The sequence below is a fragment of the Poecilia mexicana genome, unplaced genomic scaffold (assembly GCF_051168715.1).
Source record: "Poecilia mexicana isolate PSO_F unplaced genomic scaffold, ASM5116871v1 scaffold_8, whole genome shotgun sequence".
In the NCBI taxonomy this organism is placed as follows: Eukaryota; Metazoa; Chordata; class Actinopteri; order Cyprinodontiformes; family Poeciliidae; genus Poecilia; species Poecilia mexicana.
In genome coordinates, this window is record NW_028263377.1 from 26922041 (window position 1) to 26943484 (window position 21444).

The 21444-nt window shown below is 39.6% G+C and overlaps 2 protein-coding genes across 2 annotated transcripts; one reads left to right on the forward strand and one right to left on the reverse strand.

Moving 5' to 3' along the window:
• The first annotated feature begins 1042 nt into the window (after positions 1–1042).
• On the forward strand, positions 1043–14439 carry ift70 (intraflagellar transport 70). Its single transcript, XM_015014123.2, has 19 exons — positions 1043–1204; positions 1516–1581; positions 2507–2716; positions 3620–3676; positions 3825–3960; positions 4719–4823; positions 4896–5024; positions 5284–5333; positions 6349–6501; positions 7821–7886; positions 7961–8014; positions 8122–8187; positions 8972–9048; positions 9623–9830; positions 10995–11066; positions 11397–11500; positions 11643–11721; positions 12719–12848; positions 14135–14439. The coding sequence occupies exons 1-19, from the start codon at positions 1157–1159 to the stop codon at positions 14269–14271; spliced, it is 1947 nt and encodes a 648-aa protein (XP_014869609.1). The 5' UTR covers positions 1043–1156; the 3' UTR covers positions 14272–14439.
• cunh16orf89 (chromosome unknown C16orf89 homolog) lies at positions 14440–21019 on the reverse strand. Its single transcript, XM_015014124.2, has 8 exons — positions 20816–21019; positions 19763–19915; positions 17666–17816; positions 17443–17560; positions 17112–17274; positions 16788–16892; positions 16024–16113; positions 14440–15005 (listed from the first exon to the last, which is right to left on the reverse strand). The coding sequence occupies exons 1-8, from the start codon at positions 20994–20996 to the stop codon at positions 14902–14904; spliced, it is 1065 nt and encodes a 354-aa protein (XP_014869610.2). The 5' UTR covers positions 20997–21019; the 3' UTR covers positions 14440–14901.
• Between the last annotated feature and the right edge of the window lie 425 nt (positions 21020–21444).

The window sequence follows — 21444 nt, forward strand, 5'->3', positions numbered from 1 at the left end:
AGAAAGAAGGTATTGTATCTTTGTTATTCTTTGATAGAATGTTATATTTTATTATTTTAGTAAGAGAAAAAATTTATCTATTCTCTTTGGTATCTTAGACATCCAATAGTGACAGTTGCTGTTATAGAATAGAATAGAATAGAATAGAATAGAATAGAATAGAATAGAATAGAAGTACTTTATTCATCCCAACACGGAAATTACTGTGCAGTTGCAGCATACACATACACACAGATCGAATTACAATATGTTATAAGCGATTTATTTTCTTGTTTTGTAGTTTGTATCTGAATAAATCTTTCCCACACACACTTCCCATGTATATCTCTAACTCTGAATAAATCCCTTCAGTTTTTGAATTGATAAAATGTGAAAACATATTTTGCTAATACCTTGTTTGCTTAGAGTAATTAGCAATTAGCAACTTAATTTACATTAATATTCACTTCATCTCTGATTTGTATTTGCTTAAATAAAAAATAAATGTGCTCAAATTAATTGTCTTATTCACATTCCACGTTATGTAACTGACACTTAATAGAAATGAAAATTGTATGAATAAAAACAGGTTTATTGACAGTTGAGTTTGTCTGTAACTTGTTAAATATACAAGTGAAAAAAATGTGTAAATAATTATTTAAAACTTAAACTTCTGTATTAAAATATATTTTATTATTTCAGTAAATAATTATTTCACCTTTCCATTGCTACAACCCAACCCGAAAAAACTCTTACCCCGTCGCTATGGCCGTTGAAAAAGAACGTAGCATCTGATTGGTTAACCTGCACAACAACTTAACTGTAAACCAATCACTTCCTCTGTAGCAGTGTTGGTGCCGCCTAGTAAAATTTATGGATAAAATTTAGAAATTAAATAAATTCACAATATGCTGCAGCACTGGACTAAGAATGAGTAAAGTAACACGCAGTTTAATATATTTTAAAAACCAAACAAAACAAATCATTTTACTTTATTCGTTGCCGAAGACGCCTGCCAACTTTCCTCCTTCCGGTCTACGTCGTTGCTAGGTAACAGCTCCTATGCATTCCTTCTCGTCTCCGTTATAGGAGCTAGCATAAATGCTATCATAAACAGCTACAGTTTACGGAGAAAATCGATCAGTTTGTGTTTCTAAAAAGCTGCTTTCTGGGAGCCATGACAGCGATTAAAGATGGGGAGTACACGGCGACCATCTACACACTGGTGAGAAGCTCGATGTTTGGAGAGAAGTTAGTTTCTCAGGTCAACTGCTACATGAGCAGTGATAAAGCCAGGCCAAACTCCGTTTAGATTTGTACTAAATTTAATGTACGTCCATAACTGAAAAGGGAAACACATCTTAGTTACGCTTTTTTCGATCTTAACTATCATGTCTGTAATTCGGCATACAAATTTTAAATAAATATGTTCCACTGTATGTTCAAATACAACAAGATGTTTTGCTTTCATTAATTTAATAGTTTGTTAAAGTGTGTTGATAGATATTACATCTCTGCTTATTTTATCTGTTTTAGATTAAAGACGGACAATATGTAGAGGCAATTCACATTCTAAACGGCCAACTTCAGAAACACACCAAGGTAAGTGGCTGAGTAATCCAAAGAAGCTGCCAACATAATATCCAGGGATGCAAAAGCAAACTGAGCCACTATGCTGTCAATTTAAAGTCTATAACAAACAGAACTCTGACAACGTCAGATGCATGGGACTGTTGATTTATTCAGTTTGTTTATGTTATCATGTGATTGTCCCTATCAAATAAACCTAATAAAATTTTATAAATTGCATTTAAAATTAAAAACTCTTGTCTGTAAATCTGTTATATCCAGGACACCTTAAGTGGCAATTTTAGCTTCACATGGTTCAAATTCTGTAAAATAAATAAATAAATAAATAAATAAATAAAATCTACTATTAAGGACCTTTTGCTATCTAATTATTAATTAGTTAATCCAAAAATAACCAATAGATCATCCCTACATATCATTTGATCAAGCTTTTTCTAACATTCCACACTACAAAATAAGTAATAAAACTATGAATTATGTGGGCTGATGTCGGGTTATTATCTGTATTGGCCAATGCTCAAAACTGCAATATTGGTATCGTATCAGAAGTGAAAAAGTTTCACCCCTTGAGAGGTTGTTGGATCCGAAGGTGATGGCTAAATAAAGTAAAAGACGCCTCAAAATTAGTTTTAGTTTTCACTCAACAGCAGACCTGAAGGCCGATCAGACTGGAGTTTGGCAGGTTGTGCATTTAACGCATCTCTGGATCAGAACCGGGTCACACTCTAGGAATATTATTTAGAGGATAAAACACTTTGTTCCTAACATTTTTACTGTGATGTAAGAAATTCTGATTTGGATCAAATATAACCCAGCTGTTTGTTCCTGTCAGCCAGTCAGTGCCAATAACTAAAACTTAATCCAGGGTTTGAGGATTATTTAACCTACATTCTGTTGTTTTTATGTTGGAGTAACTCCGTGTGTTTGTGTGTCTCAGTCCAGAGCGGCGCTGTCCCTGCTGGGGTTCTGCTACTACCACATCCAGGACTTCAGCAGCGCCGCGGAGTGCTACGAGCAGCTCACCCAGCTGCACCCGGAGGTGGAGGAGTACAAGCTGTACTATGCCCAGTCGCTGTACAAAGCCGGGGCTTACTCTGAGGCCACCAAGGCCTCGTTTGTCCTGGACAACCCCAGCAGCCACACCAAGGTGCCGCATGTTTGATCCGATCCTCATGTTTAATCGAGGCAAAGCTCTGAGCTGCCGGCGCAGACTTTAGACCGAAACAGAATATGTTTAAGAACGGTAATAAAGGGAGAGATAAGAAGAGCATCCAGACTATTGTGTTCAAGTTTTCCTGCCAAAATATAGAAAGTGTCTTTATGTCTGTCTTTTTCAAAGAAGTTCCATGAATGATCAGAGGTTATAAAATAACAGATTAAAAACAATCAATATCTTTGTTATCAAGCTTATATGTCTATTTATTCAGTAATTTAACAACAAAATTGTACAAATACAAAATTTTCTTCAGTAATTTTGGTCTAATTTCTTAGTCAATTTGAAATAAAGCAAAACTATCTCACGAGTAACATTACAGCCAGAAACAGGAGCTTGTGTTTAGTCAACAATTCCTTAATATTGATGAAAAAGTACAGTGAAAAAGATGTATTTTTGTAATATTTATTCTGTTTCATGAGTAAAGTATGGAAAATTAAGACTGCCAAATTACAATAAATACATAAGTTATGAAATATTGATTTAAATGTGTCAATTTTTTAAAGCAGGAAATAAACACAGAAATAATTAAATATGTTGCAGTTTCATAAAAAATAGACATAAATATTTAATGATTTAATAAATTATTTCATGTTCCTGTGCTGAAGCACATCAGGAATTAATTTAAAGTGTCTAAACTTCACCCATCAAACTCAGTAGGCTGAATTATAAATCTGGAATAAGTTGCTGATTTGGTGTTTGAAGCAGCCAATCAGACGCCAAGCTCCCCATAAAAACAGCTCTAATAAATTGAAATATTTTTTAATTTGTACTTTATTTCATCTGTTTTTTCATTATATTTGTTTCCGTTGTTGATTCCTGCTGTTTCTCTCCCAGATGGTGAAGCTCCAGGCATGTATCAAATTTTGTGAGGAGGATTATTCTGCTGCCAAGGTGAAGCTCGTTCCCATTGCATTGTATTTTATGATTGTGTACAGCACTTTGGTCCTGTCGGTGTACAAAGTGCTTTATAAATAAAGTTGGTTTGGTACCAGCAGCCATATTGTTGAGTGACTCTCTCTCCGTCTCTTTGTGCTGACAGCTGCTGCTGGAGCAGCTGCCACAGGACGACCCAGACTACGTCTACAACATGGGCTGCTTGCTCTACCAGGAAGGCAAGTACGAGGAGGCCTGCAAGAAGTTCATGACAGCCATGCAGATGTTGGGATACGTCCCAGGTGATCAGCCAAACACACGCAGGAGGCAGGAAACCTGTTTATCTCTGTGGTTTTATTGTCACTCTTGTCATTCACAGGATCTGATTGGTCTCCAAAACACTTTGTTAGGTGAATACAGCAGGCGAATGCGACCCAAATCCGACTTTTTCAGCCACAAAAAAAATCCAATCTGTTCTTCCTAAAAATGTGGAACTAAATCAAATCTGATCGTTTTCAAAGCGTCTTCATTCGGAACGATCATGTTCTTTACCCTGATGCGTCATATTTCTGCATCAGAGGAATCCAGATGGTAAATCTGCACATAAACAATGGATGAAAATGACAGATATGAACTAATGAAAGCAGTCAGTGAACGCACCACATCCCCACCACTCTGAGCTCTGACTCCACATCCAATCAGATGGTGTTGCTCCACTGAAGGCTGATGCCATTAGCTGGGCTTTGTTTTTATAACTTTATTTGTTATGATTTTGTGACGTTACAGTCGGCTTCTGATGCTGAATTAACTTTAGATTGATCCATAGAGGGTGGCGGCCATTTTTACTGCTGTAAACAGAGCCCTGCTGAGTGATGTCAGCGTTCTTCTGCATATCTGGGTCACTTTGGGGCGTTAAACCGTTCACCCAGAAATCTGAGTGTATTCACATTTAATTAGTAGTTTGAACGACCACACAAAAAATGGACCTCTGTCCAAAGAAGTCCGTTCATAATGACCATAAATGTCCTGTTTTTCTTTGTTCATGTGTTTTTTGTGCCAGCGTTGTCCTACAACATCGCCCTGACCTACTACAGCATGAAGAACTATCCGCAGGCCGTCAAATACATCACAGAGGTCATAGACCGAGGAATGAGTGAACATCCAGGTGGAATTACTTTCTGCTTTTCTCTGTGAACCTCTTCAGCTCGTTGACTCGTTTGTGTTTTGTTTGTGGCAGAGCTGGACGTCGGGGTGAAAACGGAAGGCTTCGACGTTCACAGCGTGGGAAACACTCTGGTCCTGCATCAGTCGGCTCTGATCGAAGCCTTCAACCTCAAAGCAGCCATTGAATATCAGATGAAGAACGGTGAGAAGAACCTCTGGTTCATAAAGACCAGGAAGAACTGAACAGTTTTAAAGAGCTTTTAACGCAACGCAGAGAAAGACCTGAATGACCTGAGCAATTTTTAAACATTAAATGATTGATAATTTGATCAGTTACAAAATACTTGAGTCGACTTTTTACCAAATACTTTTTTACTCTGTCTTGATTAATTTCTTGAATGACTACTTGTCACTCTTACTTGAGTAAAGTTTTTGGGTTCTTTGCCTGTTGGTTCCTGCAGGGCAAGCAGCTCAGGAGGCGCTGACTGACATGCCGCCGAGATCAGAGGAGGTAACCTTCATCGCCCTTCATCGCCGTCTCCTCCTCAGGTCACCGGGTTCAGGTTTAATCTGAAGCTGCTTGGACTTGTTCCTCAGCAGCTCGGCATCAGAACATGGCAGGAATGATCATTTTATCTTCATACCGGGCTGTTATTGAGATAAATGTACTCTCCTTCACGTCACCAGATGCTAATGCTGAGAAATGACTAGCCAATGCCGCCCCCTGGTGGTAGCGTTGGATAGTGACAGGAAAAATGTCGATTCAAATTCAACTCAAAAATAATTTATTGATCCCAAAGGGAAATTAAATAAATTACATAATAATAATCACAGCAAAATGAGAGATATCTAATCTAAACTGTTACTCAGAATTTATTCTGCTAATCAACACATGATGAAATATATTAAAACAATAGATGTCAATGGTAAATTCTGCAAAGAACATTCAGAAACCATCATTTTATTCTGGAATTGTCTGAGATAACTTTATAATTTGTAATGTTGATAGCAAATCTTCACTAAGATATAAACATTTTATTTTAGTTTTCATGGAAAGAATACAAATTAAAAATGAAGGTAATTAATGAAATTATTATATTTAGAACATTTTATGTCCACAAATGTACATTTTCATCATTTTCAGCCTTTTTTTTTTACAGTTTTGGTTAATAAAATTTAACTGTATTTATCCAAGATTTCCAATAATGCAAATAAAAAAAGCTGCAAACACAAATGATTGTCATTAAAAGTTTTTAATTTATCATAATGCATCCATTGGAATATTTTATTTCACATTCTGTGTTCTTTGTTTTCTATTTGTAAACAAATATGTTTTCTCAATAGAAAACATTTCATAAAACAAAATATGATTTTGGTGTCTACATCTGGTGTAGAAGTAGTGCGCGTCTTCCCCTGTTTGTTGTCTGATTTCTGTGAATTAAAGTAACTAAATCTTTAAGCATAAAGAAAATGAAAGTGATTTGTGACACAAATCACTTTGTGACACAGCTCCTGTTGTTCTGCAGGAGCTGGACCCAGTGACGCTGCACAACCAGGCCCTGGTGAACATGGAGCAGAAGCCTTCAGAAGGATTTGAGAAGATGGCGTTTCTGCTGCAGCAGCCGTCCTTCCCCCGGGTCACGTTCGGAAACCTGCTGCTGCTCTACTGCAAACACGAGGTACAGAAACAACCAGGAACAAAACGTCGACCTTCCTACCGTCAGCTCTGTCAGCCTGAAAGAGGCACATGAATTTATTTCAGCTGCATTGAAAAAGTGAAACATGCTCGACCAATAATTCACTTAATTATCATTAAATTATTGGTCAGCATGTAGTTTTTACTCACTGACTCTGAGAGGAACTATGACTAAAGTAAATATGGAAGACAAATATTTGATATATTTTAAATATATCTGAGTGAATCTGTTCATATCTGAGTGAATCTGTTCATAGCTGAGTGAATCTGTTCATATCTGAGTGAATCTGTTCATAGCTGAGTGAATCTGTTCATATCTGAGTGAATCTGTTCATAGCTGAGTGAATCTGTTCATAGCTGAATGAATCTATTCATATCTGAGTGAATCTGTTCATATCTGAGTGAATCTGTTCATATCTGAGTGAATCTGTTCATAGCTGAGTGAATCTGTTCATAGCTGAATGAATCTATTCATATCTGAGTGAATCTGTTCATATCTGAGTGAATCTGTTCATATCTGAGTGAATCTGTTCATAGCTGAGTGAATCTGTTCATATCTAAGTGAATCTGTTCATATCTGAGTGAATCTGTTCATATCTGAGTGAATCTGTTCATATCTGAGTGAATCTATTCATATCTGAGTGAATCTGTTCATATCTGAGTGAATCTGTTCATATCTGAGTGAATCTGTTCATAGCTGAGTGAATCTGTTCATATCTAAGTGAATCTGTTCATATCTGAGTGAATCTGTTCATAGCTGAGTGAATCTGTTCATATCTAAGTGAATCTGTTCATATCTGAGTGAATCTGTTCATATCTAAGTGAATCTGTTCATAGCTGAGTGAATCTGTTCATGTCTGAGTGAATCTGTTCATATCTAAGTGAATCTGTTCATAGCTGAGTGAATCTGTTCATGTTGAGTGAATCTGTTCATATCTAAGTGAATCTGTTCATAGCTGAGTGAATCTGTTCATAGCTGAGTGAATCTGTTCATATCTGAGTGAATCTGTTCATATCTGAGTGAATCTGTTCATAGCTGAGTGAATCTGTTCATATCTGAGTGAATCTGTTCATATCTGAGTGAATCTGTTCATATCTGAGTGAATCTGTTCATATCTGAGTGAATCTGTTCATAGCTGAGTGAATCTGTTCATAGCTGAGTGAATCTGTTCATTGCTGAGTGAATCTGTTCACGTCCTGTGAGCGTCGGGTTTTCTCTGATTCTTTGTGTTCATGTTGTGAATTGCCAGCATGGAGGCGCTGTGGTTTCATTAATCAGCCTCTGCTGGATTTCCTTCGCAGTACTTCGACCTGGCGGCCGACGTCCTGGCAGAAAACGCTCACCTCACCTACAAGTTCCTCTCTCCGGTGAGTTTCCCCGTGTTTCTGCAGGAGCCGCGTGTTTTCCACCGATCGCTGACCGACTCTCTTTACACTCCCAGTACATGTACGAGTTCCTGGACGCGTTACTGACCTGCCAGACGGCACCAGAGGAGGTACGGCAAGACCATTTACTGCATTATTTCAGAGAATAAAAACCCTGAAACATCTTAACGTTACGGTTTGGTGTTCAGCTTCGTCTTTTCTTCTGATTCTCTTTCAGGCCTTTAGAAAGTTTGAAGAAATGAACAGCAAACTAACAGAGCAACTTCGCAAGCTGGCAAAGCAGGTTGACTTTTCCTCCAGGTCTTTACTAAATCCTACAACAGAATGTAAAAGCCAAGATAAGAAAACAATCATGAAATTATGAGAATAACCTCATAATAATGCAAGAAAAAAGTTGTTATAATAAAAGATTAAAGTCATAATACCAGCATAAAGTTGTCTGATGAAAATTAAGTTAAAATGATACCAGAATAAAGTCATAATATTACAATGAAACAGTCGTAATAATTCAAGATTAAAGTCATAACATAACATAAAGTTGCTAAAATTTGAGAAAAAAGTCGCAATGATACCAGAGTAGTTGTTATTTTATAAGAATAAAGTTGTATGATTACAGACTATAAGAAAGACTGAGGTAGCAGAGGAGAAGTCAGAAATACCGCCCCCTGCAGGTGGCATTTAGCATCACTGAAACCTGATTGTTTTGATCATTTTTGTGGAAGATTTTCAAAAAACCCCTCACAATTTTGCATTAGCATGGAAAAATGTGGGTTTCTGTTAATTTTGCGTTAATTTCCACAATTGAGGATTTAAAAAACTGACTAATTTTGAAGCAGCTTTGATTGTAGATGCAGCTGTAGATCTTTGATGGGTTTTCTGCACGTCTCCAGACTGAGACTCTTCTTTATTCTTTCTTACTGTCTGAAAGCCAGTCTGATTGGATGGAGAACTTCTGTGATCCAGTATTATCAATCAGACATTAAAAAGAGATTTCTTTAAGAAAGGGTAAAGAAGCAACGAAATAAAAAAAAAAAGTTTAATTCCGTCTGAATTTGGTCCTTGCTCAGGTTCAGGACACCAGGCACAACAGAGACGACGAGGTCCAGAGCAAAACGCTGCAGGACTACGACCTGCTGCAGGAGAAGTGAGCACACACACACACGCACGCACGCACGCACGCACGCACACACACACACACACACCACAATATACTACCAGATACACTGCAAAAACACAAAATATTACAAAGTAATTTTGGTCCAGTTTTAGTGCAAATATATCAAAACTGAAATTCAAGTAACTTTTCTGGAAGATATAGGAGCTTGTTTTAAGTGAGTAATTCCTTGATATTTCCATTAGCAGATTATTTCACTTAGTACGAAACATTTGTCCATGTTATAAGTGAAATAATCTGCCAATAGAACAACTAACTTTTTCATCAACATTAAAGAACTTTTAAATTAAATCAAGCTTGGATATCTTGCTGAAAAATTACTTATAAGTTAGTTTAGTCTTATTTCAAGTGTACTGAGATATTTGCACTAGAAACTGGACCAAAATTACCTGTAATATTTAGTTTTTGCAGTGTAATAACTATAATCACACATTTCTAAGTCTAACATCAACACAGCAGCTCATGTTTAACTGATGAAAATCAGTGAATCTGTTTGTTTTCTGCTGTTTTCAGTGAATGTGAATTATTTTGGTTGTACTCTCAGGTACGTCGTGGTTCTGATGGCGCAGGCGAAGATCTACTGGAACCGCGAGAACTTCCAGATGGTGGAGAAGATTTTCCGAAAGTCGGTGGAGTTCTGCAACGACGACGACACCTGGAAGCTGAACGTGGCTCACGTCCTCTTCATGCAGAACAAGTACAAGGAGGCCATCAGCTTCTACGAGCCCATCGTCAAGACGCTCTACGACTCCGTGAGTTACCATGGCAACGGCTGGTAGGAGGGGGGGCCGGTAGCGCTGGGGGGCGATGACGGCCTGCCTTCCTGTCCAGGTGGAGCACTGCAGCATTCAGGAGTGTCCCTGCATCCAAACCACTCCTCTGCAGTGTTTCCTCCTCTCAGCGTGACGTCTTTGCTTGCTGTGGGTTCTTCTGCTTCTGGGGTCCAGTTTCAGATGCGCTGCACCAGGAGACAACTAATTAGACACAAATTCAGATTTTTCATCTGATTTTAAGCCGTTTACCTTCCAGTCGTGTTCAGGCATGCAGGTCCAGAGGGTTTGGAAAGTTACACAATCAGAAATTGACAGCAATAATTTGGGTTGTTTATCCTCCAATAACAGGAAAAAATTAGACTTTTCAAAAGTCACCATGTTTAAATAACACGGTGAAATTTATAAATGTCCCATTTTAAACTAACTAGTTAGTTAGAAAACAAAATATTTAGCTTGGAGCCAGATAATTATTTCATCCACCAAAAGTTTAGTGGGTGAAATAAGTTCTTACTAAATATTTACTAAAGTAAATGACCATTTAATTTAGTTAATATTTAGCTCCAAACTAAATACTTGGTTAGCTAGCTAATTATTTGTCTAGTTAAATATTTAGCTAGCTAGATCAATTTTTTGATAGCTAACTAAATATTTAGCTCCAAAGTAAATATTTAGTTAGTTAACTGAGTCCTTTAACAGTTTTCCTGCATTTTGTTGGTTCCAAACAAGCTGCCGCTGATGAATTTTGTGTGTGTGTGTGTGTGTGTGTGTGTGTGTGTGTGTGTGTGTGTGTGTGTGTGTGTGTGTGTGTGTGTGTGCGCGTTTGTTTGTAATACCTTGTGGGGACGATTTTCCTGACATATACTACGTTGTGGGGACCAATCGCTCCTCGTGGGGACCGGAGCCTGGTCCCCACGAGGGGAAACCCTGTTTTTGGGTCAGGGGTCAGATTTAGGGCTAAGGTATGAATTGAGTTTTGGTTGGATAGGGTTAGGGTTAGGTATGTGATGGTTAGGGTTAGGAAAAGGGTAAAGGTCAGGTTTAGGCTGTAGAAATGAAATGGAAGTCAATGGAAAGTCCCCACAAAGATAGCAAAACAAACATGTGTGTGTGTGTGTGTGTGCGTGTGCGTGTGCACTGCTGTAGATCCTGGACGTGAGCGCCGTGGTTCTGGCCAACCTGTGTGTCTCCTACATCATGACCAGCCAGAACGAAGAGGTGACAGTCTTCTCCTTCATATTTATATTTTTTTCAGGTTAAAGGTCACCAGGATTAAAGATGGACAGGAAGGAGAGATATTCTCTGTGAAGAGGACAGCGCTCTGCCAGCAGCAGGCTATGCTCTGTCTGCTTGTTTCTGCAGATAAAAATAAGTTTATACAAAGAGCCAATCACAGTGAATTGCTGACAGCTGAACGTCAATAATAATTAATGATCATTAATCAATGGTGCAGTAAAATGACCAGCGTGGCGAGAAGCCATGACACTAAAGTTTTTCTTGCTAATGCATTGATCGGCTCAGTTTTTCCATTTTATCGTTGTTTTCCAGGCTGAAGAGCTGATGAGGAAGATTGAGAAAGAGGAGGAGCAGATTTCCTACAATAATCCAGACAAAAAGGTTTTCCACCTCTGCATCGTCAACTTGGTCATCGGGTCAGTGTGGCGGGACTTTATGACATAGCAGGAATAATGTTATGAGTTATTAGGGATAATTTAAAAGATTAGTGAACACCCAGCGTAAGACTGCTGGTCATTCCTGCTGAATTTTAAACTCGTTTTCCGAACCATTTTTCAGGACGTTGTACTGCGCCAAAGGGAACTACGACTTCGGCATCTCTCGAGTCATAAAGAGCCTGGAGCCGTACAACAAGAAGGTTCATTTTATTCTGTCGTTTCCTGATGAACTCAGCCAACAGGGGGCGGTAGCGCCAAGATTACCAACATTAAACCTACATCAAAGAAGAACATCCAGAGCACGGCTAAGGCAGTGCTGGGCTCTCCCAACATTTACACAGTTGGCTAGTTTCTCCTCGTCATCAACGTTTGCAGCTCAGTTTTGAAGTTCAAAGGAAACAAAATCAGGACAAATAAAATTAATGTGGTGAAACTCAAAAATGTGCTTCACTGGTGCTTCCACAGAAAAGTGGGACTCATCATGTGCAAAGTGGACAGAAACGCAAACTTTATGCGCTGTTTCCAACGGTAACAGAAATTTTCTTCCAACCAGGCTACATAAACATGCGACAGAAACCTCAAATCAAAAATTACTATTTGCTTAAAATTTGCTTTTTCTTCACTTTTTTCAGGTATTTTTCTTTGTTGATGACAATCATGTTTTCTGAAGGGAATATTGAAATTAGATGCAAATAATTCACTGAACAATTAAAGTAGCAAATAAATGGGCAGAATTTTTGCCTTAAATATTTATTATTATATTTTTCTTCAGCTTTGGTTATGAATATTCAGATTCAGAAGCCAAGAAATTATTAAAAATCTGTCAACTTCTAAAATATTTTCAAATGTAACTGTGTGTTTAGAGGTTGATCCGATTCCTCGCTGCCTCTAAATACAATACAAACTTCTGGAGGTTTGGTTGTTTTCCAGCTTAAGTGAGCGGCTCTGCAGGACTCAGCGGTTCTGGTTGGGATCTTTGATCCGGTCCAGACTCTGTTTGCAGCTGAGTCCGCTAAGCTGCAGCTGAAAACACAACGATCAACTCAGGAATGTGAAGTCAAGCTGGAAAACTGGCTTCACTTCAGACAGAGGCTTGTTTTTAAAGAGTTTAATTACAAAATGTTTGTAACAATGAGTTAATTTCTGGTTGTGTGTGTGTGTGTGTGTGTGTGCGTGTGCGTGTGTGTGTGTGTTTAGCTCGGGACGGACACATGGTTCTACGCCAAGCGTTGTTTCCTCTCGCTGCTGGAGAACATGTCCAAACACATGGTCATGCTGCGGGACGCCGTGGTTAAGGAGTGCATTCAGTTCCTGGAGCACTGCGAGGGTGAGCCGCGGTTACACAACAACAGATACACACCTAGAACTACACACTGAGAGATACACACTGAGAGATACACACTGAGAGATACACACTGTGATGTTCTCAGACTGAGTTTTTTAGGATCAGAGTTTACTTTTTTGTTTGGTTTGCATTCATGCCTCCCTAAATGAACCAGATTTCTGGACAAACGGACTGGAGTTGGTTTAAAGCAAACTAAACAGGACTGGTGTGAATGAAAGGTCAAAGGTCATGTTAAAAATGGCCTCCATGGGAGAGTTTCAAGACCAGAACCACAGCTGACCAAAGGAACATGAAACTCGTCTGAACTTTACCAAAAACATCTTGATAATCCCCAAGACAGATGAGACAAAAGTGAACTTTTTTTTTTTTTTTAAACGTTTCAGAAACAGATTATAATATCTCCAGTAGCGCACGGTGTTGGCACTGTGATGGTCTGCAGCTACCTTGCTTCCATAGAACCATTTTGGTTCATAAACAATAAGAAAAAGTTGGTTTGGATTGATTCTTTCATAAATTAGATCATCATTTTAGAATCTCAGGAAGCAGGAAGTACCGATTCGTAACTGTTTCCTCCCTGTTTCCTCCACATTTCCTCCCTGTTTCCTCCCTGTTTCCTCCCCGTTTCCTTCCCGTTTCCTCCCTGTTTCTTCCCCGTTTCCTCCCCATTTCTTCCCCGTTTCCTCCACATTTACTCCCCGTTTCCTCCCCGTTTCCTCTCCTTTTCCTCCCTGTTTCCTCCCTGTTTCCTCCCCGTTTCCTCCCTGTTTCCTCCCCGTTTCCTCCCTGTTTCCTCCCCGTTTCCTCCCTGTTTCCTCCACGTTTCCTCCCCGTTTCTTCCCCGTTTCCTCCACATTTACTCCCCGTTTCCTCCCCGTTTCCTCCCTGTTTCCTCCCCGTTTCTTCCCCGTTTCCTCCACATTTACTCCCCGTTTCCTCCCCGTTTCCTCCCTGTTTCCTCCACGTTTCCTCCCCGTTTCCTCCCCGTTTCTTCCCCGTTTCCTCCACATTTACTCCCCGTTTCCTCCCTGTTTCCTCTCCGTTTCCTCCCTGTTTCCTCTCCGTTTCCTCCCTGTTTCCTCTCTGTTTCCTCCCCGTTTCCTCCCCATTTCCTCCCCGTTTCCTCCGTTTCCTCTCCGTTTCCTCCCTGTTTCCTCCCTGTTTCCTTCCCGTTTCCTCTCCGTTTCCTCACCATTTCCTCCCTGTTTCCTCCTTGTTTCCTCCCTGTTTCCTCCCCGTTTCCTCACCGTTTTCTCCCTGTTTCCCTGCAGTTTACGGAAAGGGGGTGCCGGCCATCATCGAGCAGCCACTGGAGGAGAGCCACGTCCACATCGGGAAAAACACGGTGACGTACGAGGCGCGGCAGCTCAAGGCGCTGTTCTACGAGGTCACCGGCTGGAACAAATGAAACTCCAGCTCTCCTCGCTGCAAACAGCGACAACCTCTACTCTGTCAGCTTCAGTTTCCTGAACTACTTTCTAGCTTTATACTCAGACAAATAAATGTAAAACTATAATTTATCAAGGATGAACAGATATTTATGATAATAAAATAAATAAAATAAGCTTTTCAAATACAGATGCCTGGAGGTTTTTAATTGATATTAGTTTCACGTTGGAGAAAATTCCTGCAGATCTTTTCTGCTTAGCGCCATAAAACACAACATTTAACAACATTTTCTGTCTGTAAAAACAGAAAATGTTTTCTGGAGTCAGAAAACTTCTGTTTAGCAATAATTCAAAGCAACATGAATAAAATGGGTCAAACTTGGCATCAGGGACGAGTTCATGCAGAAATTTAGTAACAATCAGGATTATTTGTCATAAGAACTTAAATCTGTCACAGATGCGAATAGTTTTCATACTTACAGTAAAGAAGTGTGTGTGCGTGTGTGTGGGGGTGTGTGTGTGTGTGTGTGTGTGCTTTTACATTAGCTGAACTTAATCCAGTTTTACAAAGTGGATAAAAACACAAACTTACAGCATTTTTTAAAACATCAACAAATGTGTTGACACAGCAGGTGTTGTGGACAGTCTGTTCAGGACAGCGGCCTCTTCGTTATGTCCTGCTCTGTCAGGTGAAAGTTCAGGTATCCTCCCAGAGCGCCCACCGCCACCGCTGTCATGTGACTGGAGCAGCCGTCTGGAAACATGAACCAGATCACAACACCAGGATAATTCATCAACACATCCGGCTTTTATTTATCGGAGCTCAGTTAGTGAAGGGACACTAATGACCTATGTACTTTTTGAATCACATTTTAACTAATTTAATCGACAAAACAGGCAATATTTTCAATTCAAAAACTTTTTCTGCTGCTAAATTATTGAATAAATAGACATATGAGGTCAAACATGAAAATATTTGTTGTTTTTAATCTTCTTTGGTCAGAGGTTCCCAAACTTTTCCATGCTAAACCCCAAACAGCATTAGCTTCTGGGCAGGGACTCTCTTTGCAAACCTACTACTAAATATGTAAGTAAACATCTACAACTTCTTTAATGTTTTTCTTACTTTTATTCTCTACTCAATAATTAATACTTTCATAATCGTTTAGCACAAATGCTGCCTCATATCTTCTGATTTTAGTTGATTATGCTATGCTAGCTTCACGAGCAAAGCAGCCTGAGGAAATTGACTGGCAGCCAATCAGAATGCAAATAACATTTTAATAAATTATTTTAACTTGTGTTTTATATTGGTGATTGATTAAAAAATAGATTTCCAGAGTTTCAGGAAGCCCTGATCATTCATGGAGCTTCTGTAGAAATGTGAACTGTGGACACTGGCATTAGCGTCAGCTGCTACATGGTTAGCATGTAGCAGCTGAGATGTTATTTTCTCTTCGCTGATATGCTAACTCCTAGCACAACCTGAACACAACTTTTCCAGCGACCAATCAGATCGTTTGGAAGCACAAATTAACCCCCAGTGAACCAAAAGAAGCGGCTCGTCGTCCATCGCCTAAACAACATGTTAGCATGAAGAAAAAAAATGTTTTCTCTTATTTCCATGACAACAATCTCTTAAATAAATGATTGAAGTTAAAACATAAGTTGTAAAATAACTGGAGTGAAGAATATTTGGGTGTAAATGCTGATAATCTGCTATTTGATTCTGCTCTGCACTTGATTTTTATCAGAGAATCAAACAAACTGACCTGGAAGTATCTTCTCCCTCCGTTTTACTCTCCGGTGAGGCTGCAGCTGCTCCAGCAGCTCATCTCCAATAATCTGCGAGATGAAGCTTTCTGGGGAAACAAACATGGAAACCACTCTCAGAGACTTCTTAACATGCTGACAGATGATGATGGGTAGAATTAAACCATTAAACTAAGTGCAAATAGTAATGAAAGCAGCTTTTTTATACAGAAAGGCGGTTCTGAACCGAATCTGAGAATCTATTATAAAAGCAAAACAAGATATCACATTTGTTTTAAGTGATATTTTTAAACTTGGTTACAAAGTAACTGTTATTGTAATCAAATGCTATGCAGATTATACTTAATGAGTTTCTGTTTAAGCTGCACAAACGAAACCAGACAATGCAGATGATATATATATTTATCTCCTTAAATAGATATGAGAACAAGATTTATTTTATTTGACATTTACACTGGAACTGGAAGACATTTTAAATATCCCAAATAAATAAACAAAACAACAGAAACAACAAAAAATATAATGAATTATGAAGTCTCTGCAAACAAAACTGTCCTTCAAAAAAAGGCTTGTTGAGACCAAAGCACCAAACTGAAGACTTTTACGATCCAGGTTTTGGTAGAAAGAGAGAAACGATAAATCATCAAATGGAAATGATTGAGCTGGTTTTAGTTTATCATGTTTATCATGTTTAATTGATTTGTTGTTATTGTGAAAATGTAACCAGCTGTTCTTATGCCAGGACGTAGCAGCAGATACTCACTGTCCCTCCCAAAACAGCCGACTTCGTCGTCTTGCAGCCTGAGGATGTGCTGCAGCCAGTCGGTTTTGTGGAAGTCGGAAAAACCAGCTAATCCACAAATCAGGACTGTCAACGAGAACAGAAGAGGAGCGAAGCTTTAATTTGTTATTTCTTTAAAGTATTTTGTGCAACAAACTTCAAATTAGATGACTAAGCACTATAATATTAAACAAATGCACCAGACTGTGGATGTGTGGAGGCAGCGTAGGGTTGATGAAGTAGCCAGTTTAAAAGAGGAAATAGAAAATATAATCATAATTGGACAAAATGTTTCTTGATACTCACTGTTTTCAATGAAGATGTCGACCGTTTGTTCGGTTAAACCGTTAGCGACGATGTCCTGGTTAGCCTTCATCATGTTGGAGCAGAAAATGTCTTGGTAGTTTTGTTCAGTCATGTTTTGTCGGGACGCTCGGGTGTCACCTTTCAACAAGTTGTTGCAACCTTTCTGTGATGAAAATACAAACCAGTTACAACAATGAAGACGGTTTGAGATGGAAGTGGAGTCCCTCAGGGCTCCGGTGTTGGTCTTCTGGTATTCACTGTGTACACACTTCTATTAGAGACCAATCAGACTTAAATGTATAGTTTTGTGAAAGACTGTAGATGGTTTTACCATTCGGCCAATCATAAAGTAGAGGAGCTGGTGGGACAGGGAGTAATGTGGGCAGCCGAACCGGGTCATGGTGTCCCGGCAGGGCTTGGTGACGATGCAGGGCGTCCCGTTCATCTTCCTGCTCAACCACAAACACACAAACAGACTGACTCCAAACTACATATTAACATGTATCTCCCAGATTACAAAACCTTCAAACGCATCTAAAGCATTTTGGTCGTACCAGGTCCCCAGCAGCAGCGTCAGGCACTTATCGCTCAGCTGCTCGTCGTAACACTCAGAGGTCAAAGTTGAGGGATAAACCAGGCTGGGATCCGTGGAGCGCCACTCCTGAGGAATCATCCAAAACGTCCAAGTCAGCAGCGGCTCAAACTCTGCAGACAAACGATGTGAGCTTCTGTGAGCGACAGCCAACTCTTTTCAGAATAATGTCTTAGATTGGTTTTACTTGGTGGCAAAACGTTTTTATTAGCTTGTTTTCAAATATCAACCTGGTTAAAGAGTATGTATTATTTTTCTACTGCTTCTGAAAAACAGATCAAACACTTAAAAAACACTCAGCCAGTTTTTGGGAATAAATTAATAATTTTTGGTGTCTGGAAAATGAGCCGTTTCAAAAACCTTCAGAATGAAACGTCATAAATCAGCAGGTGCTGCCTATTACCTAGCAACCCCAGCAAAAGCTCAGGCTGTTACCTAGCAACCCCAGCAAAAGCTCAGGCTGTTACCTAGCAACCCTAGCAAAAGCTCAGCCTGTTACCTAGCAACCCTAGCAAAAGCTCAGCCTGTTACCTAGCAACCCCAGCAGAATTCCACCCATCACCCAGCAACCCAAGCGTTTGAGATAGTAGGACAGAGAAGTGTTTTTACACATGTAGTGGGGAAATTTTAAGGTTTCTATGATAATTAGCTGAATCTATGCACAGCAGTATTATGATTCTTGTGTGACCCATGAGCTCATGAAGAAGACTTCTGAAGGAGTTCAGTTTCTCTGGCCTTAGCATTACCATGCAGTCATTGCATGGGCGTAGGTTTGGGTAGGGACGGTAGGGACATGTCCCGACCAATATTCACGGGATATGAAAAAGTCCCGACCAATTTTTGCCATATTGGCTCAAAGAACGTGGATCTACGATCTTTGATTAGCAGCAACAGGCGGTGCGCGGAACGGAAGCTTCTTAGTTTGACATTTATTATGAGCCTCCGAGACCGAGTCGGAACGGTGCTGTCCGGGGGGGTGGGGGGAGGGGGAGTCAGTTGCTGTGGGGGGTGGGGGAGAGGGGGAGTCAGTTGATTCGTCGGACGTTCTTTGATTAGCTGCAAAAGGCGGCGGCTAGCTGGGCACACGCGTCTCCTTCTGAGTCTCCGAGACCATGTCGCCACCAAAAAAGAAAAGGACAGACATTAGAAGTTATTTCGCTACGTCGGCTGTAAGTACAGTGAGTGGACCCATAAGTTAGATATCTATCACGCAACGCATTTGTTGTAAAGTCCGGTGTTTAGTAAGGTCAGCACTGAATGTGAGGTAGAATAGGTCTGTTAATTATGTAATATTTTTTCTTTTTTATTTTATTATTGATTTCTTCTTATCTGCAATTGTGTTTGCTGTATCCAGAGGATATTTCTTTTGATCTTACTTGTAACGTTTGCTGAATTTTGTAAAGGAAAAAGTAAAGTGTTCTTGAACTGATCTGCTGAGTATGACTGTATCTGGTTGTATACACAAGATGTATGATATGGTTATGGTTGGGGGGAGGGGGTTATTAAGCCAATGTGGTTTCCACCCCCTTCTCAAAAATGTTCGGTGCTCTTGGGCATTTCACTGTGCTGCCCGGGGGGTGGGGAGGGGGGTGTCAAGGTCCCCACCAAAACTTAGACCGAACCTACGCCCTTGAGTCATTGGGTTGTTTCTTTATCTCTCATGGCTCAAAGTGAAAGAAGACATGTGCTGCTGTCTGTTCTGTAACCAAGTAGATCATGAAACTATGTGAATGAATGAAATTCTCCCAATAAACCTGTAAGCTGTGTTCGGCTCCAGGCTCTAAGCAGAGACTTCAAATTAATACTGATTAAGAATATATTCTTTCTCTGGTTCTTGAAACAGTTTTCCCTCACTCTTTGTTAAAGGAAAATTTCCACAACACACATTTAACTTATTGGATGAAATGTTCTCTAATAGAAATGGGCTTGTGTCGCATCATATTCACACCCCAGGGAAACAGGAAGTGATTGATTACTGATTAAACATTCTTACTCTGATTAACTGAAAAGAGAAAGAATTATAAGAAAGTTAAATTTATTTTATGATTGTCTTCCTGACCTCTGTAATATTTGGGGTCGTTGAGCCTCAGAGCGGCGACAGCCTTGTCCAGGCTTTGATCGAGGCGGCTGAGCAGAGCGACGGCGGTGGTCCTCTGAGCCCAGCTGACCGGGTCTGTGTGCGGCCAGGTCCGGACCGCTTCCTTCAGCTCGGCTGGAACAAACAGAATAAATCCACAGGAATTAATCCCAGCTTTCACAGGGAGATGTTGTTAGACGGAAAACTCTGGGATGGTCAGAGAGCTTTTATGACCATTTAATAATATAATATTAATTTGATTTACTCAGGTGATCTTGGTATGATATTGAAAAACCTCAAATATTTCAGTCTGACAAATAAAAAAATAAATAAGATTGAAAAACAGAAGAAATCTGCAAGGGACCAATTATTACTTAGATATGAAAAATATGTCACATTACAGAGTCATTCCACTAGGTGGAGATATTTATTTTTATTTATTAATTAATTAATTTCGTAATTTGATCCATGAGGTGCTTTTGGCCTGTCCAGCTCACCCTATATAGTTACTTTGTAAATAAATGTATTTTCTTATGGCTTAAAACCTTCAAGGTGAAAGTAATATGGCTACAACTGGGGATATTAAATTAATTACTTACTGAATTATTCAAATAATTATTCAAATAATAGAATAACATGTTGTAATTGTTTTTTCATTTGTTGTGTTTACTGCTTTACAAGAAAAATCCGAAAAAGATAATTGAAATATTTAATTAGAATTCTGATTTTAGGTGGTTCTTGTGCAGATTTAAGGATTTTGTATCTGCAGGGATTAAAATAAACCTAAAGATTTTAAACAAATGCTGACAAAATCAAATCTTGTGAAAATACACAAAAGACAAAAACAATGATCGTTTTTGTAATTTTTTTGTTAAAAGATGAGGGGAATTTCTGCTTCATGAAATAAGAGTTTAATAGTCTAAAGGTTAAAACATGCATAACTGTATTTTTATGCATATTTTCTCCCTGAAGCTGCAGGTTTATCAAGTAAACAGCAGCTGCGCCTGTTTTCCAGCTGCGCTCCTGCAGACCTACCCTGCAGCATGACGAAGCCCACCGCCCCGTCCAGGTTGATGTGCTCATGCTGCCGCTCCAGGAAGGACACCCCGCGGGAGAGGCTGCCCAGCAAGTCATCGATCACCTCGGCCCGACTGGCGCACAGCACTGCGCCGAACAGAACCAGCGCCGCGGGCGGTCGGAGCGCCGCAGTCCGCATGTTCCTCTGCAGCCTGCAGGCTCCGGGACAGACGGTGAGACAATAACCAGGAGGACAGATGGTCTGGTGTCCTATAACAGGGGGTGGGTCAGCGGTGACGTCAGCCGGGCCTTCACATATGGTCAAAATATTAATATTCAACTTCCCCAACTTATAATTAAAGATAAACTTTATTTTTTTCTGCTGCTGCTTTACACTTAAAAGACACACAAAAGAGACAGATTTAATACCAAAAAGACAATGAAGATATTACCAGAAATGTCAACATTGAATTTAGGAAATAATTAAACTATTAATTTACATGTGGATGCGGTGTCCCAGTTTCCTCCGGGATTAGGGGGAGGGGGCTGAGGCGGACAATAACCACCGGAAACACGTGACCTCTTCTGCCTGAAGGTTTTGTAGGCGTTGTAGTTTTTTGATTGATTCATCAATTTGATTTGAGATG